The 27,924-nt window shown below is 49.2% G+C and overlaps 2 protein-coding genes across 5 annotated transcripts; one reads left to right on the forward strand and one right to left on the reverse strand.

The window, feature by feature from the left end:
* The first annotated feature begins 6,957 nt into the window (after positions 1-6,957).
* PICK1 (protein interacting with PRKCA 1) lies at positions 6,958-16,492 on the forward strand. Of its 3 annotated transcripts, none has more exons than XM_088055769.1 (13): positions 6,958-7,023; positions 7,898-7,989; positions 8,552-8,663; positions 9,054-9,182; positions 9,306-9,372; positions 10,644-10,733; positions 11,128-11,181; positions 11,282-11,344; positions 11,675-11,808; positions 12,567-12,659; positions 13,499-13,549; positions 14,798-14,942; positions 15,194-16,492. In XM_088055769.1, exons 2-13 carry the CDS (start codon positions 7,949-7,951, stop codon positions 15,433-15,435), a joined length of 1,221 nt encoding a protein of 406 aa, XP_087911895.1. In that variant the 5' UTR covers positions 6,958-7,023; positions 7,898-7,948; the 3' UTR covers positions 15,436-16,492. The 3 variants fall into 3 exon arrangements, with proteins under 3 accessions (XP_087911895.1, XP_087911896.1, XP_087911897.1); XM_088055770.1 differs by lacking the exon at positions 6,958-7,023 and adding an exon at positions 7,200-7,281; XM_088055771.1 differs by lacking the exon at positions 6,958-7,023 and adding an exon at positions 7,349-7,620.
* A 2,137-nt stretch (positions 16,493-18,629) lies between these two features.
* Positions 18,630-27,824, reverse strand: SLC16A8 (solute carrier family 16 member 8). Of its 2 annotated transcripts, none has more exons than XM_088055241.1 (5): positions 26,998-27,824; positions 23,558-23,794; positions 22,926-23,069; positions 21,513-22,373; positions 18,630-19,399 (listed from the first exon to the last, which is right to left on the reverse strand). In XM_088055241.1, the coding sequence occupies exons 2-5, from the start codon at positions 23,784-23,786 to the stop codon at positions 19,008-19,010; spliced, it is 1,626 nt and encodes a 541-aa protein (XP_087911367.1). In that variant the 5' UTR covers positions 23,787-23,794; positions 26,998-27,824; the 3' UTR covers positions 18,630-19,007. The 2 variants fall into 2 exon arrangements, with proteins under 2 accessions (XP_087911367.1, XP_087911366.1); XM_088055240.1 differs by having other exon boundaries at positions 23,558-23,859; positions 26,998-27,823.
* Positions 27,825-27,924: the final 100 nt, after the last annotated feature.

Raw genomic sequence — 27,924 nt, forward strand, 5'->3', positions numbered from 1 at the left:
CACAGAGATTCTTCCTGCAACCTCAGCTGTGCTCCACTGCTCCCACAGTCGCTCTGTGTAGATGGTGCTTGCCAGGACACTGATCATCTCCATCACAAAAGGCAACTGAAGCACCCTGACATGAAGAATTTTGCCCTTGTCAAAAAAACAAGTCCCTGAAAGATCCAGAAGCTCATTAATTCAAACGTTATGCATCTAACGCTGCAAATTTAAACTTCCCCACCAAGCAGTGCCCCTGATGAAGCAATGCATTGCTGGATACTCTTGGAATTCTACACTGAACAATGGTGAAACTTTAAGGAAAAGGCTTTGCTTCTCCCTGCTTCAATTCTACTTCACATGCTGGGATGCCACGCTCCTGATGCAAAGACTACTGTAATCAAAGTGTAATCACTGTCTAGAGAGCCAGGTCATCTTTGCACCCTGTGGAGACCAAGAGGTCAGCTGTTGGAGTCCCTTTGGAAAAAAGAAACTACCACCATCTCTTTCACAAACGAGAAGCCCAAGGATGGGTTATGGATTCTTACTTAGATAATTTTGGATGAATCAAGAAAAGAGAGGAGGAATAGCTGGATGTCTATATAAAGCCAATGAGATCACATGTTCCGCCTTTTTATCTGCTTTTCTCTTTCTGCTTTTGGACAACAAAGCTTCCTTTGATAAAGAAGAGGGGGGTAGGGATGGTGGGGAGAGGGGGTGCCAGAGTCACCCCAATGGCCCCCGGTCACTTATCCATGCTCCTTAATGTGATGTTCCCAGTGACAGAGACAGAAAAAAACCAGTGATCTCATGATTCCAGAAACGATTCATGCAAACAACCCTGGGAGATCAGGGGTGAAGGGGACAGGAAAGAGGGATAAAGGATGAGTGAGGAAAAGCAAGAATGGGAGAGGAAAGGGTAGGAGCTATAGGGAGAGTGAACATAGAAAGCAGGACCTGGGGGGACAACTGTGAATGGAAGTAGAAATTGAAGGTCAGACTCCAAAAGAGGATATGCAATTAGGGATTGTAGAGAAAAGGAGAAGAAAGAGGAGCTTTGAGACGAAGGGTAACAAGACTGGTGGAAGAAGATTGAGTGTGAGGTTGGACACTGCATGGCAGGACTTGAGGGCAGGGTCAGGGATATGAGCTGACTGAGTTCTCTAAATGTGGGAAAAGGGAGGCTGGGCTCAGAGACAGCATGATGAGGAACAAGGGCTTGATATGAGTGTGGGAAAGAAAGAAGGCAGAATTAGGAGCAGAAGAATTAAGACTTGCTGAAACTTGCTTCTTCTCCATATTGCTACACAAAACCAGGTCACCAAATCTGCCAAGAGAATAAAACTGGTCTCTCTCAGTCCCAGACCCAACAGATGCCAGACAGATTTATTACCTGAAGCATTCAGCCATGTCCCAAGCAGGCAGTGGTTATGCAGTGGGGCTGAAAACAGGCAGCCTGGTTTGCACTTTTGTTGGGCTGATCTCACTGAAGAACTTCACTTCTGCACAGAGGAGCACTGTCTGTGTATTACACCTCACCTGCCAGCAGCCATTTCATTTAGCCTTCCTCCTTTCCTTCCCCCATTAGTCCTTCCCTTCTCCCCTGCCTCCATCCTTCCTTGCCACCTTGCCACAGGGAGACAAGAGATCATCACAGCTGGCAGGAGACATCCCTTCTTCTCCATCCCCCCAGGGGACCTGTCACCCCAGCAGCAACTTGTCCCTAACTAGTGAAGCAGTCACGGCACAGCAGGAGACGTTTTAGCCCACAGGACTCCTGATGGATCGGGGACAAATAGTGGGATGAAAGACTGGAGAAACAACTAAAAGAAAAAGTGTCTCTCACAACAAGCTGCCATCTCCACGTCTCACAGCTCTCCCCAACACTGGCCTGTCCCAGGGGCTCATCACATTTCCCCGCTCCTCTGTCTGCTCTGTGGCAGCTAATCAGTGACCCACTGACAGTCTCTGTCCATCACTGGTCCCTACACGCAATGGGGTAATTAAACCCTGACCCTGGGCTCCTTTTATCCATTTCCTCTGCACAGTCACTTCCCGAAATGGCAGAGGGGAGGGCCTGCTGTGGAGGCTCCTGCTGCAGTCTCCAGCTCTAAGGAAGATGTGAAGCACAGGAAGGACTTGTGAAAAGAAATATTCTGAGAGGGCAGCCAAAGAGGTATTGACTGGTACAAAGCTTCCTACATGATTGTGCTGAGCTCTGCTGACCAACTCCACCAGGCAAGGCTTTGTAAACCTTCAATTCTTTATCATCATGCCCACAGGTTGTCCAGCTTCCTTCCCCTGCCCAAGCATACCTACACCACCACTCCTCTGCATGTCTTCTGGGCAGTGCCAGGTGTGATGCCCAGCTCAGATCTAACAAAATAAAATAAAAAAAAATAAAAAAAAAAAAAGCTTTCAAGAAGTCCCAATATATCCAGCCCTGAGCTTGCACACACACAAGATCAATGCAAAGTTTCTGCCCTCCCTGGTGTGAACCCTTTGCCTCCACTTGGACTAAGCCAAATGCCTCAGGCCTGACACAAGACTTTCCTCATTAAACACCTGTAGAAGGGCAGAGGGAGGTCTCAGTGACAGGATGAATCCTGTGGACCTCAGTGGATGGATGCAGGAGCTGGCTGGGACAAGGTGATGCTCTTGTCTGCACAGAAGGATAATGGAGGATATTCCTAGTGACAGACAGGAGTCACAAAATGCAAGGAAGTAATTTTTTTTTTTTTTTAACTTCTCTTTCTGCTTTCTGGCACTCCACAAAGTTTATTACACAGATTGATAAACAGCCAGAAATTATCCTGAGCAATCCAAACTCTGCTTCCTCCTCCCTACCCTGAGTGGGGAAGCTGCCTCCCTCCCACGCATGAGCAAGAAGGGCTGGGGCCACCCGGGGAAGGGCATGACGGGTAAAGCAGTGCCCCCAGACAATTAAGCACTGTCCCAGGCACTGCACACCCTTGTCCTGGGAACAAAAGAGTCACACACAAGAGACCTGACTGTGAAGCCTCCATCCGCTTTCATCACTGACCCTCAGGGCAGTCAGGGCACAAGGTCAGCCCACTTAAACTCCAAACTCGGCCAGAAATAGAGCTGGGAAGTGGGCAAGGGTGGCCAACTGCAGGGGTCCCCAACCATTTGAGGGGTTCTTTGACTGAGCCATTTCATTTCATCAAAGACACATTTTTTTCTGGAAGGAAAATGGAGAGCAGTGGGTGTGAAAGGAGTAAGGGGGAGGCAGGGTGTTCACCATGAATTATGACCACTCTCAACAACAGTCTTTTACATTGCAGAGGTGAGGAGAGGATGGGGTAATTGGGCATGTTAGACCCATGCATAATGAGGGCAAGTCTCTGCCTGTTTCCCACCCCTCACTCTGCTACTGCTCATGAGATGTGGTCCCCTGTATGCCCTGCTGCTATTCTGCTGTGGAGCTCAACATCCCAAGGGCTCATCCCAAGGACCACAAGCTTTGATAGCGCCTTGCCAGACCAGTAGTGCCCCTGGGCTGTGCAACAGAGTGTAGTCATGTCCCTGGGTTGGAAAGGCTTAAAGTTGCCTTACAAATAAAAAATGATCAGCCAAACCAGAGTTTATGCTTTCCACCTGCAGGGTCTCAGAAAACCCATTAGGCTTTAAGTTGCCTTTAAGGTTTTTCAGGTTGCAAGTACTGATTTTGTAAGTAATGCTTTCATAGAGGTAATAGAGTACTGCTTTTCATAGAGCTGCACCAGATACTCCTGAGACTTATCTACTTGGCTGGGAGAAGAAAACTGTGGGGACAAAGTCCAGGGGCACTGAAATGTGCTTGATGCATGTGGAAATACAATGCATCTGCCACAGAGCCTTGTCCATTTCCCCCAGCTTCCCTCTGGATAAACCTCAGAGAATCCTAAATGCAGGAAAATTCAGAGGAAGGACAATGAAGACACCCACTGTAAGCAGCCCCCTATTCCACCCCAACAGGGCCATGTCCTGCCTGCCCCAAAGAGAATGCTGCAAGTGCTTGCAGCACCCAGCAGAAGTGGGGCAGGGAAAGGGCAGGCAGGCTGTGCAGTGATGGGCAGGGAATACAATCCGCACATTTACTCACTGAAAGTTCCCCCTGAAACAGACAACATGGCTCAAGGGATAGCAGTCAAGAAGGATGTTAGTCCAAAGTTAGTTGTGTTGACACTGAAAACAGTAGCAGAAAAGCAGCCAGAAACATGAGATTCAGCACAGCCCCAGTACACAGAAATATATCTGAGTGCCAAGAAGCTAACCAGTCATGCAACGTGTGATCTGCTAGCAGACTCCTTATTACACGTGATGAAAGACAAGAAGAAGGCAGTTTTGATTCTCAAGAGTTTTCATGGATTGTGTACTTTGGGATAAAAAAATCCCTGTATGTGGAAACTAAGCCCTCTTGATTGAAGCCATCTTGGTAGACTGTAAGCAGTGAGCCCAATTTTCAAGAGAAAGCTGCATTTCAAATTCTTGATACAATTAATCAGACCTATTCTTGAAAATTAACAGCTTCCTGGGATTTTTTTAAATACTGGCTAATCTTACTTTTTTGGATTTTAAGTAACCATTTTCATCAGCAGTTCATTACTTTTCCCCTTGGGAGGAGGTAATCAGCTGGATTTCTACTATTGAGACAGACATGACTTTAGGGCACATGCAGATTCAATCTCCATCTCACACAGAGAATCCAATCGATCTTGGACACTTTGGGGCAGCTGTGCACAAAAGGCAGGGTCAGTCAGCACACGTGTACAAAGGCTGATGCTTCAGGGATGTACTGAAGGACATGCACAATGCACACACTTCACTGGAGCAGCACAAAACAAGGCTCAATCAAACCTACAGGTTTTGGCCTTGTTAGTGTCAGCAGGTCTAGTTTTTCACCTCGGGCGAGTTCTGCTTACTGTCTTTCTTTTGAATGGCAGGAGCTGCCAGCAAAGGAAACATTCACTGCTTGTTCATCTCCCTTGCAGCTGTAGTAGCAGAAGTGAACAGCAAGAGAAATGAGGTCTTGCAACTTCTTTTAACCAGTCTGATACCCAGTCAATGCACAAGGCTCTGAGAAATCCCCTTGGGCGCAAGCAAATGATTCTCATTATTCAAGTGTTCTCCTATATGTGTGAAAATCCTCTTTTTTCCACTTTGCAGTAAAACAGGAGAAATACCCCACCTTGGCAAACCCTGAATCCAGGCCCCCTCCTGCAGCAGCAGTTCGGACAGTGACCACACGGTGACGCTCCATCCTTAGAAAAGGAGCCCAGCTGGTGGCCGGGGCCACCCTGCCAAGCCCCCGGGCGACGGCGCGGGGACAGCGCGGGGACAGCGCGGCCCCCGCCGCACGGAGCAGTCCTGCCGGGGCGTGGGACGGACAGCGGGCTCGAGTCCTGCCCGTGTGCCATTTGCTTAAGCAGCTCTCTGTATTAGCTGTCAGCTTTGGGGAGGGTTCTGCGGGATGACCTCTTTTGCTTGTTTTGCAGGTTCTCTCTCAGGACCGCAGCATCGCAGAATCTGTCCAGCTAAATTGTCACTGTCTCTAGGGCCACCCCCTCTCTGGGCTGATGTAACAGTGCTTATCCACCCTCATAGTGATCTTTTTTTTTTTTTTTTCCTTTTGTTGCACTGTAATTCCATCCTGCAACTTGCAGCCCCTTTCTCTGGTCTTTAGCTGTGCAAAACCCCTTAGAATCCGGCTCTGTCTTCTCTGTATCACCCTCAGCCACAGCCAAGTGCTGTTGCACTGCCGAGCCCCAGCAAGCTCTTCGTGCAGAGATCAGAGTCTGGCTCAGCAGCTCTGGAGCCTCACTGATGTAAAACTCCCGTCAGTGGCCAAGGTCAGAATGTCAGTCTTTTTTCTTCAGAGAGCTCCCACCTGAAGGACTGCATTTCTCATTCAGCTTCCCTTCATAAATAAATCACATCTTAGACCCAGGACTTCAAAATGATTATTAACAACACACTCTTTCCCCCTGTAGTCCAGCATTGTGGGTGGCTTCAGTCAGTTTTTTGATGTATGCAGACAGGAGGCTCATGGGGGCTGCATACCACAAACACTGACTACCCTCTCAGCCAGCAAGAGAGGTCATCGCCATGGGCCAGTCCCTGTTCCTAGTCACGGAGGAGTTTTCGGTTCAAAGAGTACAATGTTGGGGTGGGTTTTTTTTTTATCTGCGTCAGTAAGTCGGGTTTGGCAGCCTGGCAGTTGCTCAGAAGCCAGAAGCAGCTAGAAAAGATGACACATAATGCAACAAGGCAACCACATTTCTCTGGGAAATCAAAGCATTCTCCCAGTGGTGGTGCTGTCATGATGGAGGCAGGAAAACCATTTGAACGCCCAACCACTGCCCCCACGCACATCACAGAGGAGAGGAACGCGTGGAAGCCTGGCGATCCTGCCGCACACACGGCGGTGCACTGGTTTTGCACACAGCTGTGCTGACTGGCTTCCACATCCGCTGGCATCCGATGCTTCCTCGGGTCGCTCCTGGCCTGCCAGCAGTAGGGGTGATTGTGCCAACCAATTTCACAGAATCACTGAATCAATTAGGTTGGAGAAACTCTCTGAAATAATGAAGTCCAACCTGTAACCAAACATTACTGGGTCACCCAGATCACGGCACTGAGTGCCACGTCCAGTCTTTCCTTAAACACCTCCAGGGACGGTGAACCCACCACCTCCTTGGGCAGCCCATCCCAGTGTCCAATCACCCTTTCCGCGAAGGAATTACTCTTAATGTCCACCCTAAACCTCCCCTGGTGCAGCTTGTGACTATGCCCTCTTGGCCTGCCCCTGGTTGCCTGGCAGAAGAGACCAATCCCCACCTGGCTGCAGCCTCCTTTCAGGGAACGGGAGAACGACCAGGTCACTCCCGGGCCTCCTTTTCTCCCGCCCGACCGGGCCCCGCTCCTCCCGTCCCCATAGCAACGCGGCGGGCGCGCGGGGGGCGGGGCTCGGGCGGGCGCTTCCGGGCGGTGCCGGCGGTGACGTGGCCGGCGGGGGCTGACGGCGCCGCGCGGCCGCTTCCGGTGAGCCTGGGGCCCCTCAGGGACGCCCCCCCGCGGCTGCCCCCGGGACGGTCCCGCCGGGCGGGGTGGGGCGGGGGCTGAGCTCGCCCCCTGCCCGGCCAGGCACTGCCCGCAGCCCCTGCCCGGCCCGCAGCCCCTGCCCGGCCCGCAGCCCCTGCCCGGCCCGCAGCCCCTGCCCGGCCCGCAGCCCCTGCCCGGCCCGCAGCCCCTGCCCGGCCCGCAGCCCCTGCCCGGCCCCGTCTCGGGGGCTGCGGCACGGTGAGCAGCCGGTGAAGCCCTGGTCCCTCAGGGTGGGGTGCTGTGGAGGTGACCACCTTCCCGGTGTCAGCGTGCCTTGCACGCCGCCGAAGGGTGGGCGGAACCCAAACGTGCCAGCTAATTACTGCCCGAAATGAAATGGGAAGGGGTTTTGTGCATGGGGAAATAATGAGGCTTTCGGTGGAAAGCTTGAACACGGCCTGCCTAGAGTGGCGGTGAACGTCAAAAAGTGACGTGACTTGCTGTGAAGTCGAGAACATGGAGATGTGTGATGGATGTCGGGGATAAAACTGAGTGTCTTTAGCAGCCGTGGTGCAGGTCGAGCGTGGGAAGAAGCAGGTTCGGGAAGGGACCACGTTTTGTTCTGTGCTTTGGAAATGCTGCACCTTTGTCAGTCTTGGGTTTGGAACATGCAGCATTCAAACTCGAGGACTTTCTTCTCGAGGAGAGAACCAGGGACACCTGATTCGTTTTTCATCTTTTGATACAAAAGCAGAGACTACAATGTGGCATTCCAAAAAAGTAGAATGAGATTAACAAGGGTGACAGGTTGGTTCTCTGTGTTTTTCTATTGGGATCATTCATTTATTTGGTTTATTCTCTTCTTTCTTCCTAGGGAGTTTGGAATAAGCAGATTCAGACAAACGGGCTCTGCTGAAGCAAAACAATGTTTGCAGATTTGGACTATGATATTGAGGAAGATAAGCTGTGAGTATTTCACATATCTTTTCCTGGTGTTTATTACAATATAAGTAGGCTTTGCAGCCAAGATCTAATGAGATTTGATAAATTTACCTGTGCCTGACACTGTGCTGACAATCAGACTTCCTGTTCAGTGCTGATTTCTTGCTCCTTCTGGAGACTGGGGAAGAGGCATTGCAGTACTGGTGAGCAAAGGAGAATGCATTGCTCTGCAGTGACTGCCTTGCATTTAACATAGAGCACTTGATTTGCATCACGTTTATGCTGTGCAAGTTGTCCTCTCACTCTGGCACTAAGTGCAGGAGAAACATTAAAGCATGGTAGTGTTTCTTTAGTGCCTAGCGATGGATGAGGGTGTCTCTTCCACCTCTAATCCTTGCAGGCAATCAATCCCAAGAAAAAGATAGCACAGGTATCTCCCATGCTGTTATACTCAGTGGCAGAGGTGAAGGAATGAATTCAGATTTGCAGTGCTCATGATGTTTTCCATTTGTACTGACTCAGATAGCGGAGTTGTTTCATATGCAGGCAGCTCTGCCTAAGTTCAGTTATTCCGTTCTCTTTGTAGGGGCATCCCCACTGTACCTGGGACAGTGACCCTGAAGAAGGACTCCCAGAACCTGATTGGGATCAGCATTGGAGGAGGAGCACAGTACTGCCCCTGTCTCTACATTGTCCAGGTGGGCACCTGGGGAAGAAAAATAAGCCATCTTCTTAAAACAGTGTTGGCCTGAGAGATGGGAAGTGTGGAGAGAGAGCTCTATGCTGTTTGTTTTTCTCAAAGTGGGAGATGACATGTCACTTTTCAGTGAAAAGATTTCCTTACTCTTGTACCTGGTAGGTGTGGAAGAATTCAATTAGGCCTTCTGGAATTATCCTACTCCTTGGAGATCATGCTAGAATTCCCAGGGGAGCAGTGTGACAGCAGATTCCCAACATCAGGAAATCCTGTGCTAGAGGAGGCACATCCCAGGGGCAAGAACAAGATGACCAGTCCACCTCTTGGTTTGTGGTCTTTAGCTCTGCCTTAGCCTTTGTCCTGATTGCAGACTGCCTGTGCTCTGTCTTAGGTGTTTGATAACACCCCAGCAGCCTTAGACGGCACCGTAGCAGCCGGGGATGAAATCACAGGAGTCAACGGAAAATCTGTCAAAGGGAAGACCAAAGTGGAGGTGGCCAAGATGATACAGATGGTAAAGGTGAGAGGTAGGAGGGGGACACTCGAGCTTCTGGGTCATAGCTGGCAGCATATTGTCCTTGGGTAAAGGGAGCCACAGCTGCCTGCTTCCAGCACAGATGTTTGGCATTTGCTCTTTCTGCAGGGAGAAGTGACAATACACTACAACAAGCTTCAGGCTGACCCAAAGCAGGGCAAGTCTTTGGATATTGGTAAGACTGGTTTCTTTCTCCCTAGAGTGTTAAACTGATGTGGAAGGGTGAAAGATTGGTCCCAGCTAAAACCAAAGTAAAATTCCGTTTTGTTTTTTGCTCTTAACTCAGTAGTTTTCAAATGGATACCGTCAAAGAGAGTTACAGGTTTAAAAAAAAAATCCTTTCCTGACTTTCTGAAATAGGCTGGAAAGTTAAGATTTAACTGTTGTTGTAGGAGGCTTGTTTTTCTGTGCTGTGTTTAGCATGGATGATGAATCTCAACTGCATAATAACTTAATTAATTTATTTTTAATTCATGTTATGCTGACCTGTTTTTAGATGTACACAGAAATGTGTCAATTGAAAGGCATTGGTGGTGATTTCTAAGCTTGGAGAACAGTGATGAAATACGTATCTACACTGAGTTTTGTATAAACATAAATTTTATGGGAGAGAGGAGAGCCTTTATTGCTAAAACAAAGTGTCTGGTTTTGAACTAAGCCTACACATCTGTCTCCTTTATATGGTCTGCCTTTCTCACTTTCAGCAAAATCTATGCATTCTCTTTGCTCTCATTTCTTTTCCTGGTGATTATGGTGCTAATAAATTGACAGGAGTTCTGGGAAATTGTGAGTAGCGAGATGGATTTCTGGGAAAACAGAAATGTGATGAGAATATGGTGTTTTCCAGAACACTGTGGCTTCAGCTGAATTCTTGGGATCTGCAGGCAAGTCTGCTTGTAAATAAAGGTGGCTGAGTCATCAAGTTCCAAGGAGGGCATAGATGTCTCTAGTAGTTTGCAATGTATGACCACCAAAGACAAAAATTATATCAAGAGGTGGCCAAAGAGTTTAATGAGGATTCAAAAAGTAAAAGTAAGGAAAGAGACAACACTGAGCATTAAGTCCTGATTGTCTTTCAGCCTCATCTCCTGACTTCAGCTGAAGTAATACAGCAGACAGCATAAGCAAAGTTTTGTTCCAAATATCAAGATCAGTGCTTTGGTTATAGCAAAGTGATTGATTGGGACAGTCTACCAGAAGAATTGCTGGAGCTCTATTGATTGAAGTGTTTAGGATGTGAGGGCAGAGCAGATAGGCAAGTCAGAATATGTGTTATGTGTGGCTGGACCAGAGTGCCCTGTTTCTGCGCTATTCTTTCTTCTTGCTGCCTCAGTACTAAGTTAACTGCAGTTTATCCAGTGCCTGGAAAAACAGTGAAATGTGCTGGTGAGCTTTTCACGCCCATGGAAGTGACCCTGCTGCTTGTTTGTAACTTTGTTTTGGTAGTGTTGAAGAAGGTAAAGCACCGACTGGTAGAGAACATGAGCTCAGGGACAGCCGATGCCCTGGGGTTAAGCCGAGCCATACTTTGCAATGGTAAGTATTGTCCAGGAGGACATTTTCATAATGGAAAACTTACTCTTCTGTGTTTGCCTACTTTTTATTCTTCTGCTCTGCCTTGCTGTTGTGATTGGCTCTGCCCTTCCTGAGTGATATAGCCTGTCCTTGTGGCCACTTAAATGTTATCTTAGGTCAGATTAATTTAAAGCAGGGACCAACTTAGTGAATGCCTATAGGTCATGACTCCACACCATAAAATTAGTTTGCAGTCATTTTAAAAGCTTCCCGTGATATATCACAGGACAGGCATGAAGGGGCAAGGGAAATTTGAACCAAATATATGAAACCAGTATTTTTCCATCCAATCAGGTCTTAACCATGTCCTGAATGTGACTTGTAATTCTGTTTTCTGATTCTTGCTTCTATTTAGATGGACTAGTGAAGAGATTAGAGGAGCTGGAGAGAACTGCAGAGTTATACAAAGGTAAACTTGGCATTCCATCAGACTCCAGATGGAAGAGAACGATGCTTTCATTGTGTTTCATTGAAGTGACTTACATGTTTTTTTCTGACTTCCATCACAGGTTTGACAGAGCACACCAAGAGTCTTCTCAGGGCTTTTTTTGAGCTATCTCAGACACACAGAGGTAAGGAATCTTGAGCAAAGGAGCACAAATCTTTGACCTTCAGTTTCAGGTTAGTACTTAGTTGTGTGATTCCCTCACTCAACGAAAACAAAGGGTTGCAGAAATGAGCTGGGAAAGGCTGCTCTGCTGCATTGCCAATGCTAACACAGGCTCTGTCTTTCATATGAGACATTGGGGAAATGCCCTGCCCAACACTGGTATTTAGGGAATATGTAGCATTATCCCACAGCTAATTGTATGGTTATGGGAGGCAATTCTAATACTGGAGATAAGATTTTTCTCGGGGTTCACCTCTTCATTCATCTGTCTGTATTTATTCTGTTCATGCAGCATTTGGAGATGTTTTCTCTGTCATTGGTGTACGGGAACCACAACCTGCGGCCAGTGAAGCCTTTGTGAAATTTGCTGATGCCCATCGCAACATTGAGAAGTTTGGGATTCACCTTCTGAAAACAATTAAGCCGGTAAAGAATTTAGCCAAAGGAGTAAAGAGTTTGGAGAAGAGGGGAATCTAGAAAGGCAGAAGCCTGTCTTTAAAGGTGTAGTCTTAAAAGTTCATTCATTGTGGGAAGAAGGATCCTTGTCTGCTTTCCTTCAGGGAATTCTCTTCAAAATGAAAATAACCTGAGAGGTAACATAATGAATATATCAGCCTTGTCCCATGACTTCTGCACATGAGTATATTCATCTCCTTTTCTTTTGGGGATGAGGGAGGAGTGTGACCAGTGTAGTACATGATACTGGTATCCATAACTGCATTGTGTCACTAAAAGAGTTCAGATAAGCAACTGAGGAGCAATGTAAGAATTTCAATCAATATATTTGAGTGAGAGTCTCCAGGGGATCACTGCGCTTCGTTTAGCAAAGAGAGAATTTAAGTGTTAATTTGGGCACCACTTTCAGTGCTGTGTTGGATGGACAGTGCTGGGTTATGAAACTTTGAATCAGGGAGAGCTGCAGCTGAAAATAAAATGAGTCAAAAGCAGATGAATCCAGGCTAGAAGTGAGGCAGGCATTTCTAGCACTGGAACCACGTGCTGGTGACAGTAATGGAGGCTCTAACCATTCTGAGCCATGATCAAATATCTTCCTTCAAATATGCTGTAGTTCAAAGAAGAGTTAACTCGAGGCAGCCTCATGACCCGTGCTGGGTAGAACGTTGCACTTGAATTGTAGTCATGCTTTTTAATCTTAATTCAGCAACGGGGTGTTTCCCTTGCAGATGCTCACTGACTTGAATACCTATCTGAATAAAGCCATTCCTGACACAAGGCTGACTATCAAAAAATACCTGGATGTCAAGTTTGAATATTTGGTGAGCTGCTTGTTTTTTGTTTTTTGTTTATTCCTAAGTGCTGGTTGAAATTAACTTTCATAGAATCATCCTGAAATCACATCTAGCCTATGTGATCACAAATCCATCCTTCCATAATCCATGAGAGAATGCCCTGTTTTTTCCAGTTCTTTGTTTACTGCCAGACTACTCAGATAAAAAACACCTGCTTTTAACCTAGCACTTCTCACTGGTAAGTACCACATGACTTATTTTCTACATGATCAAAATTATTTCCTGATTTATTTCTAAAGAGTTCCTCTTCAGCTTAGGCTCTTGAACTCCCCTAAAGAGCTCCCCAGTCCATATTTTTCAGGTAATTTTGGACTCTTTCTTTAGCTGAAGTAAACAACTGTCAAATCATATTAGCTTTAATTTAGACCTTGCCTTTTTTTTTTTTTTCCTTTCTCTATTCCACTCAGCCCTTGTTTTCTACCCAAAAAGGGTGAGGTTGCTCAGTGCGCCTATTCTGTAACTGTAGGAATCTATTTCTTTTTACCCACTGAGAGAAGTACTTGGAGCTGCAGCCCTAAGGCAAGGGGATATAGCAGAATCTCTTCGTAATCAATCCTTCCTTAATCTTTTTCTTTCCTTCTTTATTTATTCCCATCTCATACTTTTCTTGTACTGTCTTTTCCCAAAGAGTAGATGAACACAGGATTTTTCCTACTGTGCTTTCTTCAGAGCCTTTCTACTGAAGGAAGGAAGGCTTGGAATGGTACAACCTCATGGGTATTGGGTGATGATGAAGTTGTTTCTAATTTTTAATAGTTCCTTCTTGTTTTGCTTTTTTCTTTTTTTTAACCTTTAATTCTGCCAAGTCCTACTGCCTGAAAGTCAAAGAGATGGATGATGAAGAGTACAGCTGCATTGTGAGTATCAGTACAATTGTAAAACTCCTGTGCCTGTCAGCATCCAACTAGTGAATGCATGCTAAGGAATTACATACATTTGTTCTTAATGTATTAGAAATAGGGGATCCTTAAATGCTGCCTGGTAAGCCCTGCAGCTTGTTTGCTCAGTGGTTGCTTTTCTCAGTGTTTAAGTACTGTTAGGTTATGTAAGGAGGATTAAGGTGTTATCTTCACAGATTCCATTTGTGTGTAGTGTACAGCTTATCATTAATTCTGGACTTGTTTCTGAGAAATGGAGATTTAGCTTCTCTGCTGCAAAATGTATGTGAAACTGCATTTTTAAGTGAAGTAAATTGATTAAAGGATCTCTCTTAGCAATAGGGGGTTAGGGGTTTTAGGGCTTTAATCCTTAACAGCTCTGTTTAAAATGGCTAAAGGTATCCCATAAATTCCAGTTTCCCTGCATGAAAGTAGCTTCTTTCTTTATCCTAGGTATCAGTCTAAGAGAAGGCATTTAATTTTTTGGAATGCCTAGTTCCCAAGTGCTAGGAAGGAATAAGACTCCTAACCCAATCCTTCATTCTATGTTTGCTTCAAAATGGAAAGGAAAGAATCCCCATCTTGCCCAGCAGAGCGACAGCTTTGGGTTTTGGCACGTGCAGTGTGTGTTAGCAAGCTGTAGACTGGGGCATGGATTTTTCTGTATGTTATGTTTGCAGGTGCAAGGGAATGATGCTTCATTTCTGAAAGACCTAGCCCCTTACCAAACTGTTTTGTAGGACAACGTATAGGTCCCTGCTTTCTTTTGGTTTCCAGCATTATGTCTAGATGGTTGTAGATACCAGCGGGTTCCCTGTGTAGATACGTAATTCACTATGCAATCATACAGGGCAACCCTTACAGAGGAGGCCAGAATTTTTGTGTGCTTGATATAAACTTGTTCTTAATGCCTTTCTTACTAGTCCAGGTAAGAAGCCATGCCACTTCTCCATGCTGGGCTGGAAGGTCCCTGTCCCTTTGCATTTGCTTAGTAGTGATGCTTTTCTTTACCATGGTTGATGTGTGTTTGGCCTTCAAAGCGGCCCCACTGACTGCCAGTTTTGACACGGCTCAGTGTTCCTCACGGTTCCTGCTTCCTGACAGCAGTTCCCGTGTGCCTGAGAGGTCTGTAATAACCCAAGGTCATTGTGAGTCCACATTGGTAGGCAGGCTGTGTGTGCAAGCACTGTTGTGGGAGTCTCTAAAATGGTGCCGTGTTTTTGGCAGGCTCTGGGTGAGCCTCTCTACCGGGTCAGCACTGGGAACTACGAGTACCGCCTCATCCTGCGCTGCCGTCAGGAGGCCCGTACGCGCTTTGCCAAGATGAGGAAGGACGTGCTAGAGAAAATAGAGCTCCTGGACCAGAAACATGGTGGGTGCCACTAATGAGTTCAGCAGACATGACTTTGGCCTTTGTGTTCCTCCTTTGTCTCAGCTCAGAAGACAGCTCAGTTCTTCTTTGCTGAAGAACTCCTTTGTGGCTGTAGCTGAGATATCAGCCGTGAGGGGCCAAAAGGGATTGATGTGTAGGAGATGGTACATCTCCTGATAATTAATCACAGCCTTCACACTGTTTGGGAAGGAAGTTTTCACACTTTTTCCCCCAACATGTCTCCACTACAGTGCAGGACATCGTGTTCCAGCTCCAGCGTTTTGTCTCCACGATGTCCAAGTACTATGACGACTGCTACGCCGTGCTCCGGGACGCGGATGTCTTTCCCATCGAGGTGGACCTTGCCCGCACCACTCTCAGCTATGGGCAGAAGGACACGTACACAGATGGGGCGGAGGAAGAAGGAGAGAGCGAGAGAGAGGGTAGTGGGAGGGAGGATACAAATGGAGAGAAGCTCATTGATGATGCCTGAGTGTGTCAGCATGGCCAGAGGGAGGACTTTGCAGACTTACGAAAACATGTATTTCACGTGGCCATTCATCCTCCGTTATTTCTCTGTGTGTCCAGCCTGGGATTCCTCCTCTGCTTTGGGTGGGGTAGCTGGTTGGATTGGGACCAACCTCTGCTTTCCTCTCTTTTCCTTTGCTTGTTTGCCTGGATATTCTTTTTGCCCCTGGAGACTTCTGTTACCCAGCCTGGGTACTGTGGTGTGGGGAGGAAAGGCCGCTCCCACACCGCTGTGTGCCTCTGTGCAGGCAGGACTCTGCTGAGCACGTGGGCAGCACCACTCCCCTCTGGCACATGGAAGCTGGTTAAGGGTTTGGAGGTGATTACAAATGGTGAGAATAGCCCCCTTCTGTCCTCCCCTTGTGCTGTGGGGAAGTGTTAGCATCACTGCTTGTTGTCTTCAAGCTCCTTCTGAGGATCCATCTTAGGACCATCATGGAAATACCCCATCTTTAAACAAGAAGGAGACACAAAGCCTTCTGGAGAGAGGAAGACATGCTCTTTAGGCAGAGGCTTTGGGATTTTTTTAGTGTAAAGAATGACGAGCGTGCTCTTCTCTCTGCACAGCTATTTTGTGCTGCTTCTAGGCCAGCCAGCAGCAGCCCAGCTATCCTCCCATTCCCTAGCACAAGGGATGGGAGAAAATGAAAGCTGAGGTGAGACTGTTTCTTTCCTCCTTCCTTTTCTCTTCCCCTGTCTCCATCCCTGTGGGCCAATCCCAGATGCAGATGGCACTTCCTCTGTTAGTGAGCAGTACAACTGCCGGGAGTGGTGTGCTTCTTGGGGCAGGCGCTTTGACTTCTCTGTCATTACATTCTAGTGGTCGTGAGAAGTTATTTAAGGGCATTAATTTATTATCAAGATTTTTTTTTTATTTGTTTTTCTCTTTGATTGTTTTTGGAGCTTCTTCATCTCTTGTGGGTGCCTGGAAAAAACCATCCATGGTCAAGCTGCTCTGGAGAATTTAAACAGGACTGATGTAGTGACTATTGTCTATAATAAATATGTGACATTTCATTTCATGTCCTTCATGCCTTTCCTGTAAGAGATTTATTTGCTTATCTTCCATTGGTTTTAATCTTAAATTATAATGTTGGGAAGAAGGGTGTCATGTGCTGGCCATTTTTTTTCTTCTCATACTGGTGCACAATCTCAATGCCAAATCTGCAGCGCAGATTTCCAGAGGAAGAGAGTTATAAATGCTGTAGCAATACCAGTCCTCCAGTACTACCAGTTTCTCTGCGTTTTTGCTTCCCAGGGAAACACCAGGTGCCTCAGTCCTGCCAAGGTGGCATCCCTGTGCCCCTCCAGGGCCAGCTTCTCCACACAGCTCAGCTGTTGCATCACAAGCTTCAGCTGATGCTTAAGTCCCTGATCCTCTTTCAGAGTTGTTTGTTGTGCCAAAACACGGAGCAGTTGAGAGGAACTGAAAACGCTTCAGCGGGGTCTGCCTGAAAGCCATTGAGGCAAAGTGTAAAGCAGCATAGCTGGGGTTTTTAGGAAGAGGTCTGGGAATCTTGCAGCACTGTCTGTAGCGAGATCTCATACCCTAAGGGCTTTTATTTGCTTTTGTTGAAAAAAATTTAAGAGCAGGAGGCTTAATGGGAAATGTTGACTTGTGACAAGGAAACAGAGGAGACCTTGTTCTAGCAACCAGCCTGGCTGACAAGGCAGTTGTTTTCATGCTGTAGACCTTGGACCTCTGGGAAGTTGTGAGCTCCTTCTTGGAGGGCATGCTAGTGAATAAGGGAAACCCAGCCTGGGACTGCTGGGAAAAGAGCTGCAGAGCAACTTGGTCTAGCAGAAACAGCAATCTTACCTTGTGGGGGGGAAAAGCTTTGAGAGTGCTGGATGAATGCCTGCAGGGGCCCAGCAGCACCCTTGCTGCTGCTCTCATTCTCCCAGAGTTTTGCATCTAGGGTTTGTTATGGGGTTTAGTCTCACATGGGATGTTTCTAAGCGAGTTTGAGTAGGAAAAAGCCCAAAGTCACGACTATGACTGGCTCAAACAGTGGTGTTAGGTATGGTGGGACAGAGTACAGCCTCATAGGGTTTACCTTCTCCCCTCCAATTTCTAGTTGTGTCTCTTCAACTGATACTCTTCAACAGCTTTATTTTTCTCATCATTTACTACTATTTTTGTTTGGGAGCACCTAGAATGAAACCCTTTCCATCATGTTCCCACTTCTCTGCTGTGTTCAAATGGCTTTATGGATCCTGCAGACTGCCCACTACCCATTAATTTGTAGGAATGAAACACAGCTTTTGGTGCCCCCACAAGCTGCCTGCCCTGTAGCCCTCTGCTTAGTTTTTGATCTCTTGTTATAGTCACAGGTTCCCCCAGGGTCTCTGAGGTGAAGCAGTTCAGGAAACCGGAAGAAAGAGCTTTGGCCGGGGGTGTTTATAAAAGATCCAGTCCTAAAGCAGATTAGAAGTGGTTTAAGCATGCCAGGGAAGGCTGTCCTCTCTGAATCTAGAAATCCACCTCTGCATCAGGGGGTGAGGGGGTCATGCCTGCCTTACCACGTGCTCCAACACCCTCGTTAGTGGCACTCAGGGACTGGGGCTTGTCCTTCTGCCTTACCTTTGATTCCTTTATGTAAGGAGGTTTTCTCTATTTAAGAGGAAAACACAGGCACGTCTGGTGCCATTCTTGCTCAGTGGATAATCGCCTGGGACATGGTTATTTACCTGTCTTGAAACCCCCACCCCCACAGGGGCCAAGTTGTTCCCTTCACACGTCAACAGGACTCACTTGAGCCTAGATAAAGCTGGCTTGGTGCTATTCCTGTCAGCAAGGCTCCGTACTGTGGCTGCACACCTAATGGCATTAGCCTTTCTTAGGTGTCTTCTTCTTGTACCTCAGCAGCAGCCTCTAACAGTGCTTCCCTACTTGGGGAAGCAGCATCAAGTGTCACTGCCCCAGCTTTACCATCCACAAAAGATGTGCCAGGCAGAGGTGGTTGGAGCTGGTGGCCTCCTGGTTTGGCAGTGTCCCAGGGAGGTGTTGCAGAGAGCCTGGTGTCTACCCCCATGCTGGTGGCACCTGGTAGCTATGAGTTACACCACCTCCTAAGCGTGCTGCCAGTGAGACTGACACTATCTAGACCATGGAAGTGGGTTGAAGGAAATACTGACACCAGAACAGAGCGTACCAGATCTGATTACAAAGAGTCTCTAATTGTTTGTGTTCTGTATTGTGACAATGCAGAAGGAAAAGGAGAGTCCTTGGCAGCCTCTTCAGAAGACTTTCTCCAGAGCTGGTTTGAAAGTGAGGAAAGAAGATTATTATTTTTTTCTTTTTGGTGTTTGGGCTGCTCTGAGCTTGTGTTGTACCAGCATGGGTGCAGGATGCAAGTAGACATATCACTGGGTAGGATGCGGACATATGTACATAAGGACCAGCTATTCTTATACCTCTCCCTCTTACATCTGTACATTTGTCCCAGCTTTCTGCTCCCTGCATCCCACCTACCCTCCCATGCTGAGGTGCTTGCAAACAAGGCCGGTTTCGTACATCCCCATTCTCTGCCCTGGCTAAAAACTGTCCCTCTCCACCATCTGGTCAGCATTGCAGCCATCTCGTGCCAGCACCTCCCCATCCCCTGCAGGACAGCTGCCTCCCTCCCCTCTCTGCTCCTCTGCCACATGGTTGGCCTCCTCGTTGGCCACCACCACGGCATTGTCAGTGCTGTGGGCCGGCTGGTGGTTGTCGCTGCTGTGCTCCTCGGCTTCCTGCACGTCAGACTCTGCTTCCTCAGTGTCGCTCCCACCTCCCGCAGTGGGGTTGTTCTCTGGAGGAGGTTCCTTCTTCCCTCGGTTCAGGCAGCAGTAGCTGGCGACACCCAGGAAGAGAGCGGAGAGCACGACCTCTGAGCCCGCCAGGTAGAAGATCACCTCATAGTTCTTGAGAGCATCGACCAGGCGGCCTGATGGTTGGAGAAGACATGAGGTGGTTGGAGAAGACATGAGATGGTTAAATTTGGCCTAGGTACTCCTGCATGGACAGCCCAGTGCAGGTGGGCAACAGCTGCATTTGGCTGAGGACCCATTCCTCAAGGGAAGGGCAAGAAGCCTGAATAGCTAAAAGTCACCCTGGGAAAGAGCCACATTGTACTTCAAAGGAAAGTAAGGTAACCGTGCATGGTTGGTGTTTTCCCTTGTTTGGACAAGCTTAAATAATTGTGACACCCTCATGTTAGGGTCCCACTCCATGGTGAGCCATCTTCTACTAGCCAGGGTGGGAAAAGCCTCTGATGATTTGGATTGGCCAGTCTCAGAAAAGAAAGTTTGAGAGGCATTGCTATTTCTCAAACTATTATGTCAGGAAAACATTCTGAAGGGAAGAACAAATTTCTTTTTGGCAGAGAAATCCCTTTGGTTGGCCCACACCCGATGATTTCTGTGCCAGAGATATTCTAAATATATATTTTCTGAATCCACTGGGGCTGGCAATGGAGGAAGAGCTCCCAGTCCTTGGTGCTGGGGAGCATGAACAGCTGCCTTGCTGCAGGCAGGATGCAGCCATGGGACTGCACTCTCCCTCCCGGTCTCTTGTGCTCCCAAATACACATGTGACCCCCAGTCCCTGCTGTGCTACAGGGCTGAAACCAGCCCTGGGAGACGCTGAGGTGCCTCCTGGAGCACTCATGGGAGGCACGTGGCGAATTCCTCCGCAGGTGAATGTGCTCCTGTTCAGCCAAGCCGGATGGCGAGCGAGGATCCTGCGTGCGTGTGCGTGTGTGTTTGAGGCTTATCCTGTGCCAAACCCCCCCAGCCCCACGGAGCGGGAAGCAGCTCAGGAGGATTACACCAAACAAAGCCACTCTGTTCAACCCCCTTCTCCGAGCCGAGCGAGTTCTCCCCGAGTCCGAGCCATCGGGATTGTCAGAGCACTCAAGCTTCCTGCACCATGGGGGTCCTACAGCCCCCAACATGACCTGGCTGCCCCCAGCACGGTTCTTCGGTGACCCCACGCTGTCTGTGTGCCATTGTACGTGCACACAGCACCATGGCACAGCTGAACTGAGGCAGGAGGGCTGAGGGGTGTCCCTTGTTAGCACCCCACTGGTGTGTCTTGCTCCTTGGGGCAAGGTGCTGTTAAATCCCACTCTCCCTGCAGCTGCCTGCAAGACACATATTTCTTCACCCTCCCTGGCCTGGGACTGCCGACTGCCCCGCAGCTTATAAAGTGAGACATGAATTATTGCTAGCATTTAAGAGGGTTTTCTCTTGGCTGCCAAATTTTACTTGAGAACTGGTTGGAGTTGCTGAGGGTGGGTTGTACTCATAACTGGAGGTTTGTGCTGAGGAAAAGACCTTTCATACCAAGGTCTTCAATGACGGGCTTTAGCCCATGTGTTACAGCTGAAGGAAGGGAGTGCAAGAAAGAACAGAGTGGTTCCTCCCTGGGGATTTTCCATAGTCTTGTCCCTGACTCTTCCTTGCAAATCAGGAAACTGCACTGTGTTTGGAAATAAGCCTTGGGCATGATTTGGCTTTCTCACATGTGATCAGACACTTCACATTAATCTACAACCACCTCTATTCAACAGCCTGTTTTTATGGGCTGTTTGTGGGGCATGGACCTGACCAGGGTCTGTGGCCGAGACTAGACTGGCTGAAAAGCTGCAAGTGTCTTAATCCTCTTAGAAAAATTACCAGCAAATGCCTCAGGGGACTGTACAAACTGTTTTGACTTGACTGACAGCAAAACACCTGTGCCTTGGAATTGGGATCAGAACAAGCTGAGATCACTATTCACAGTGCCAGTCAAAAGACCATGGATACCAAGGAGAAATTGAGACACTTGCTTTGTCCTAATGAAGGCTCTCAAAGGTTCGCCTGCAGCATGTGCCTGACCCTGTCCTTAACATGATTCTATGCAGCATTTGTAGTGAAGGCAGAGATCAGCTCTCAGCTTCTAGAGTGAATTAAAAATTGAGAAATAGGATCCTTCTTCAAGTGTTGTGTCCATGCCCAATACCTGCAATGCTGTGGAACGCTGGCAGCCAAACAAACCACCTGTAGCAAGACACCTACCTGCAGAGGGTGGGCCGATGAGCACCGCAAAAGCCTCGATAAGTAGGACCAGCCCAATGGCGCTGGAGAACTTCTGGGAGCCAACGATGGCCATCAGCACCTCGAACTGCAGGGCCCCCACCATGCCGTAAGAGATGCCAAAGAAGACGCAGAAGATGACCAGTCCCGTGTAGTTGCTCGCCCTGGCACTGCAGATGTCTGTCAAGCCGTTGAAGAGCATGGAGAAGCTGAACAGATATGCCACATGAGGGCGGACCCACTTCAGCCCTGCCACCATGCCACAGGCTGGGCGGGCAAAAATGTCTATAAAACCAATGATAGAGAGCAAGAACGCAGCCTCTGTGTCCGGTACACCTGTGTCCTTGGCATAGTTGACCAGCAGTATGGGGGGCACGAAGAGACCCAAGACCAGGATGAACTTTGAAATGGTGTAAATGATAAACCCTCGGTTGGAGAAGATACTGAAATCCAGGAGCTTCTTTCCTTTCTTGGGCTTCTTGGCTTTCTTGCCTTTCTTGGTTCCATCAGTGGTGCTGATTCCCTCCTCTGACTTCCCTCCTATGGGCAGCATCTCCTTGGCTTCATATTTGTCCTGAGCTTTCCCCATCTTCCTCTTCATGCCCATATCCAGGGGTCTCATGACTGCCCCACAAGTGCAGCAATTAAGCAGAAGGCCCCCCATGATAAGGAACCCTCCTCGCCAACCAAACTTCTCCAGCAGCACTTGCCCCAGTGGAGAGAGGGAGGAAAGGAAGACAGGGCTCCCAGCAGCTGCCAGTCCATTGGCGAGAGGCCGACGCTTGTCAAAGTAGGTGCCCAGCATGATGAGTGAGGGCTGGAAGTTCAACGCCATACCCAGACCTACATGGAAGTGAGAGCCAGGAGGGAGACACGGAGTGCAAGAATATGAGATGTGTTTTGCAACAAGCTGAAAACTCCCCTCAGACTATGCTAGTCCTGAAATCCCATGATGGGATGAATGTATTCCTCACAAGCCTCTGTGCCTTCATGTTGGTGGATTGCCCCTGCAGAGGATGGGCTAGACCAGCCTGTCCGCCTGAAGTGGGTTTGAATCAGGTAATTGTGCTCACGCTTAGGCAGGACCTGAGCCTTACACAGGAATTCTGCCTCTTTCCGCCTGCCACTGTGTAGTGATGCCACCTACCACAGTCACCATGATCACTGAGTACCACTTAGGTTTCTTCTGCCTCTTAACCACAGGCCCTGGCTGTTTAGATCCAGCAGGTGCATCCCTCACATGTGAAACATTCAGGACTAGATGCTTCCCATACTGTGTGCAAATGGGTGAGGGAGACCTGATACTAGACACGGCAGTACTAAAGGGAAATACAACACGGTCTTGTCTCTTCCCCAGGTAAGCCTGTGTTGCCCCCCAAATCCTGAGGCTCTCACCTGTCAGCACACCAGCTGTCAGATAAAGCTCAATGATATTGGTGGTAAAAGATGCCAGGATCATCCCAGCAGAAGCTAGCAGCCCACCAATGAGCATCACAGGCCGGCAGCCAAACTGGTTCACCATGATGCTGCATACTGGTCCTGGGAGGAAGCAGACGACACAGAGTAGGTGATCAGAAGGAGACAGGACAATTGGGAAGGGGCAGGCAGCCCAAGCAGGGCACTCAGGGAAGATGAAGCTGTAATGATGGAGCTCACAGCTGGGCTGCTTAGATACACATCTGTTTGGCCTGGCCAAGGGAGAGAGGCTGGTGGTGTGGAGACTTCTGTTCTGTCCTGCCTTTGGACCCTGTTCCCTGGTACTTGGTGTGAACAGCACTTCAGCAGTGGGAGCAAACCCTGTATCAATTGTCTGGGGCATAGGTGGGGTGACACCTGAGGTCTCCTGGGGCAAAGGAAACAGGGATATGGGATGCAGCACACCTCCAGCAGAGGAGTGGTAGGACAATTGTATTCTGCATCATGGCCAGGCCAGTGAGCATGAGAAGAGACCATGGAGACATGATCTGGGCCCATGGCAGGGTGGGAAAGGTGTGAGTTGAGGAGGGGGAAGTGTGTCCAAGCATCACCTGTCCCATAGAGCATGGCCAGCATGATGGAGGAGATCCAGGCTGTGTCACTGTAGCCCACGTGGAAATCTTTCATGAGCTCCTTGAAGTAGACACTGACGGCTTTTGGGAAGGCATAGGAGAAGCCAGTGATCACAAAGCAGCCAAGGAGCACGATCCAGCCCCAGCCACCATCTGGGGGTTTCACAGGAGCTGGGAGTTGCCCTTCTTCTGGGTCAGGTCTCCCCATCTTCTAACCTGGGAATGGAAAGGCAGGCTGGGAGGAAGTAGGGTGACAGAGAGAGAGAGAAAGTCTGCTGGCGCTGCAGGAAGAGAAGAGAAAAGCAGAGCAGCAAACATTTACTACAAGGTTTCTTTCCATGCCCACCATCTCCAAGCTCTGAGACACTCATTGGGGGACCACATCTGCACTTTGTACCCTGATCCTGCCAGGCGAGGTGGGATTGCTTTGGGGTGTAAGGTCATGCCTCAGCTGGGCAGAGGTGGGAAGCTCTCCCTGAGACTGAGGCAGCCCAGAGCTCCATAACCCCTGGGCAAACACAGCTGAGAAGTGTCACAGCTTCCAGGTGAGCCTGGAGTGCTGTGTCTGATGCAGCATCAGGATCTGCAACATTCAGATCCCCCTTGCTTCATATCCAGCCTTGCTTACAGATGGTGTGAGGCAAAGACCAGCAATGTCAACCCTTTTTATTTCTTAAAATCTGCCTTTGAGCCTCTCCTATGCTGGTCTGCTCCTGTGGGGAGCCCTCCAGGACGTGCCCTGCCATAGGAGCCTCCAGCAGTGAGGCCAAGAGATCCATTAAACCCTCTGTGCTTTCCTCTAGGAGGCCCCAGTGCATGGCACTCTCCTTCTCCCTCCCCTCCCCGCCATCAGGGGCCAGATTTCTGAAATAGGTGAAGGGGGAGAGCTCAAAAAACAGTGGTTATTTGCATGCCAGAGAGATTAGGGCTCTGTACCTACACGAAGGGGCCGGAACAAAGCCTAAGTGGGGAGGAGGAGGGAATTAGAGGGGATGTCTTGTGAGTTGCTCTCAGGGCTCTTAAGCTGCCCAGGAATTTTGCTCCAGCTGCCTGCTATGGGTATGCATTTCATTTCTCCCTTAGGTACCAGGTCTCTGCCCCTTCCAGCACCATTGGCCACAGTCTCTTGGTCAGCCAGCATTGTTTTCACACCTGTACGCAAAGCCATCACTGGACCTAGACTACAGATGGTCCCAAGTAGATTAGACAGGCATTCTCCATGCCTGAACTGGGCTTTTTGGGGGTCCGGTTTGTCTTCTATCAGTCTCTTGCTGGCAGCACACTCCTAACAAGGGTCCTGTCTCTTGCCCAGCTCTCTTGGCTGAAGGACTGCAGGATGGCAACAGCATCCTCATCTCTTGGCACCAGCAGTTCTGGGAAATTCCAGGAGTCACATACGGACCAAAGAGTGCCGAGGGGACAGGGACTGTCTTATGGATGTGACACACATAGCTAGAACCTGGCAGTTTTGGATCTGGGTGCATTTCTCAAGGAAGTCCCTGTTGTTGGTGTCCTCCAAGCAAAGGGGGTGAGCTGAGCTGATCCCTGTATTTGCTGTTGCCCTGAATGTCAGAGAAGCGAAAATCCTTTAGACAAAAGCGTGGATGGCACAAGCTGGGGCAGATCCCAGGCAGAGGGCCCTTACTTGGCAAGAGTGGTCCTACCCCACAGCCACCCTCAGCCATACCCCTCCTTCCCCTCTCCTGGGGGCCTTTGCTCCTGAAAACAGAGTGCAGCACACAGATGCCTGCCACCACTGTGGGTCCCTGCAGCAGAGTTTCCTGAACTTTCAGGATGCTGTGAGCCATGAAAAAAGGGAGCTGAATCTGGCTCAGAGCATGGATTGGGGCAACAGTTCTGGATGGCTGTTTCCTAGCAGCTCTTTTGCTGAGCTACTGGGGCCAGCACAGGCTACTCTAATCTCTCCTTCCCAGCCCAGGTCTCAGGGACAGAGGCATGAACTGAAAACAGTGGGATATAAAGGTCTTCTTTAGGCAAGGGGTCACTACAAGGAAGAAAAGAATAATTATACACTCTCCATCTACCCCTACCTCCCCCATCTCACCCTTACTGGTGTTTTCTGGATCACTGGAACCCTGACAGCCAGACTGAATAGCCTCCCTCAGTTTCTGCCATTTTGCCCACTGTTCCCGTGCCAGCTCCAGCTGACTGACAAGCTAGGTCTAGTACAAAAGGTGACCTGCTGCCAAAGCACAGTGATTTCTCCATCAGTGCTGGTGCTCCACCACTGCACCATCTGCTGCACATAGCTACTTCAAATAAGAGTTGCCACCAAACATAGCCTGAGACTTTTTATCCAAGCCCCTCTCCCAGCCTTGCTTTTCTTGAGCTCATCCTGCACCACAAATTAAATTAATCAATCAAACTGTTGCAATTCATCTTTCCCTCAACCCTGCCACTCCCTGCCAGCATCCTAGCAAGAAAATATTTGTCTGTGATGTGCTCTTCAGAGATTTTGTAGCGCCGCCTGTCAATGATGAGCCTGTGGCATCAGGTTTTGAAGAGCACATTAGACAAATATCCATGGGTTCTTGAGTTTGGAGCTGGAGGGCACCTCTGCAGGAGCTACTTGCTCAGTGCTACAGAACACTGTATAGCAAAGCATGAGAGCACTTTTACCTGCCTGCAGCTAGATGTTGGCTGAAAATTATGGGGCGCACCAGAGGAGCTCACCTGAGGAGATGCCTCCAAGGCCAATATGCCAAAGCACACCTCTTCTGGAGATTTATGCCAGCTGTGAGCCAGGCAGTTAAGAGCTGCCTTGCTCCTAACACCATGACACACATGCCTGTCTGCTCACAGCTGCTCTCAGCGGTCACACCACATACCCAGCACCTGCCTTTGCGCACTGTACAGCCCACCGTCACTTTGTCCCCAGTTAAGGAGCTTTATTCACAGGTAAAAACACCGTGTGTGAGCTCACATACACCTAAAAGCTCATCAGCATGGGCATCTGCCCTTCCCCGTGCATCACAGGGAGGTGGGCCAGAGCAGGCACTGCCACAGGCCTTGCTGCAGCTGGCTGCAGGAAGACTTGCACCAACACCAGGAGGCACAAGCCCAGGCTAGAAGGGTGAAGACCACAGCAGGTTCAGCTGTTCAGTGCCTGGACACACAGAGCACAGTGCAGCCAGTGCTGGAGAATGCCCAGCAAACCCCCACTGTGCCAGACAAGCTGCACCCACGAGGGCCCATGTAAATGCTCTTAGTGACTCCACGCAGTACAGATGGGGTGGGGAGTCCATTTATTGAGTGCAAAGGCCACAATTCCTGCCACCAGCCTCTCCAACCCAAAGACAACCCTCTGGGAAAGCATTTGTTAGAGAATTAAAGGAGTACAGGCCAGGGATGAGTTGTCCTACCAGCTGCTGGAGCCACCATCCCTCCACACCACTGACCTGTGGAAAGAAGCGCTGACCTCCCAAGCACAAGCTGAGCCTTGAAGGGTTAAGCAGATCTCAGTCAACAGCGCTTCCTTCTCCCACTGGCTGGCACTTCCCGGCTCTGGATGAGGGCGCCTGGTTAGATGGTCCTGCTGGATCTTTTCTCCATGGTGGGCACAGGACAATGCCTGCAGGAATCTAGCACCTGTCGAGCAGTCTCTTGTCCTCCGCTCCTTCCTTTGGAGCAGCTACGTCCTCACAAGACAGCTAATCCCCCTCTCAGCTTGCTTCCCTCCAGTTCCAGTGATGCCCAGCAAAGCTGTCTGTGGCAGATCTGGGGGGACACCCTGTGTGGGGCACCCTCTTGCCTCCTGTGGGTGCAAGTAGTGTCCCACGGCACTCCCAGTGTGGATGTGGGTCAGGAGCTGCTTATGGTTTCAGGTCGGCAGAGACCAGCAGGTGCTGAGCGGGCAGAAAGCACTTCTCCACTTTTAAGAGGCTTTTCCAGCCAATGGGGATGAGGTGGCTGCCTGCCACAGCCCGAATCCCCCGGTAATCCTGCTGCCCAGGGGCTCCTTGAGTTTTCCCCAGCACAGCAGGGCAGGCTGGCAGGGATAGATTCAGAGGGACCAAGACAGGAAGAAGCAGGGTGAAGGTGAGGGGTGCTGGGGATAGCAAGGATGATGGGGAAGGAGACAGTGGAGGAGGAGACCGTGTGCCCATGCTTCAGTAAGGGCCAAAATAGGCGAAGTGGCTGCTTTTGAAGCTTCCTCAACTGGCAAGCCATGATGGAGAAGTGGTGGTGTGGTTTTGCAGGGCATGTGCCCAGCAGAGAAGTGAGACAAGGTGGAGCAGCCAAGGAATCGCTGCCAGCCATGGCTCAAACGACCAGATCCTGCCCACCCCGGGCACCTCAACCACCCCCCCCTCCAAAACAACCTC

The sequence above is a fragment of the Pseudopodoces humilis genome, chromosome 5 (genome assembly GCF_049639895.1).
Source record: "Pseudopodoces humilis isolate 2021_Gansu_Grassland_sample_001 chromosome 5, ASM4963989v1, whole genome shotgun sequence".
NCBI lineage: Eukaryota > Metazoa > Chordata > Aves > Passeriformes > Paridae > Pseudopodoces > Pseudopodoces humilis.

Excerpts from the sequence above, each read along its gene's own strand:
- PICK1 (XM_088055769.1), top strand. The coding sequence starts at position 7,949 with ATGTTTGCAGATTTGGACTATGATATTGAGGAAGATAAGCT. Across the intron at positions 8,664-9,053 it reads CCTGTCTCTACATTGTCCAG|GTGTTTGATAACACCCCAGC; the intron begins GTGGGCACCTGG and ends GCTCTGTCTTAG. Across the intron at positions 11,182-11,281 it reads AACTGCAGAGTTATACAAAG|GTTTGACAGAGCACACCAAG; the intron begins GTAAACTTGGCA and ends CTTCCATCACAG.
- SLC16A8 (XM_088055241.1), bottom strand. The coding sequence starts at position 23,786 with ATGGGGAGACCTGACCCAGAAGAAGGGCAACTCCCAGCTCCTGTGAAA. Across the intron at positions 22,374-22,925 it reads GACAGCTGGTGTGCTGACAG|GTCTGGGTATGGCGTTGAAC; the intron begins GTGAGAGCCTCA and ends ACTTCCATGTAG. Across the intron at positions 19,400-21,512 it reads CATCGGCCCACCCTCTGCAG|GCCGCCTGGTCGATGCTCTC; the intron begins GTAGGTGTCTTG and ends TCCAACCATCAG.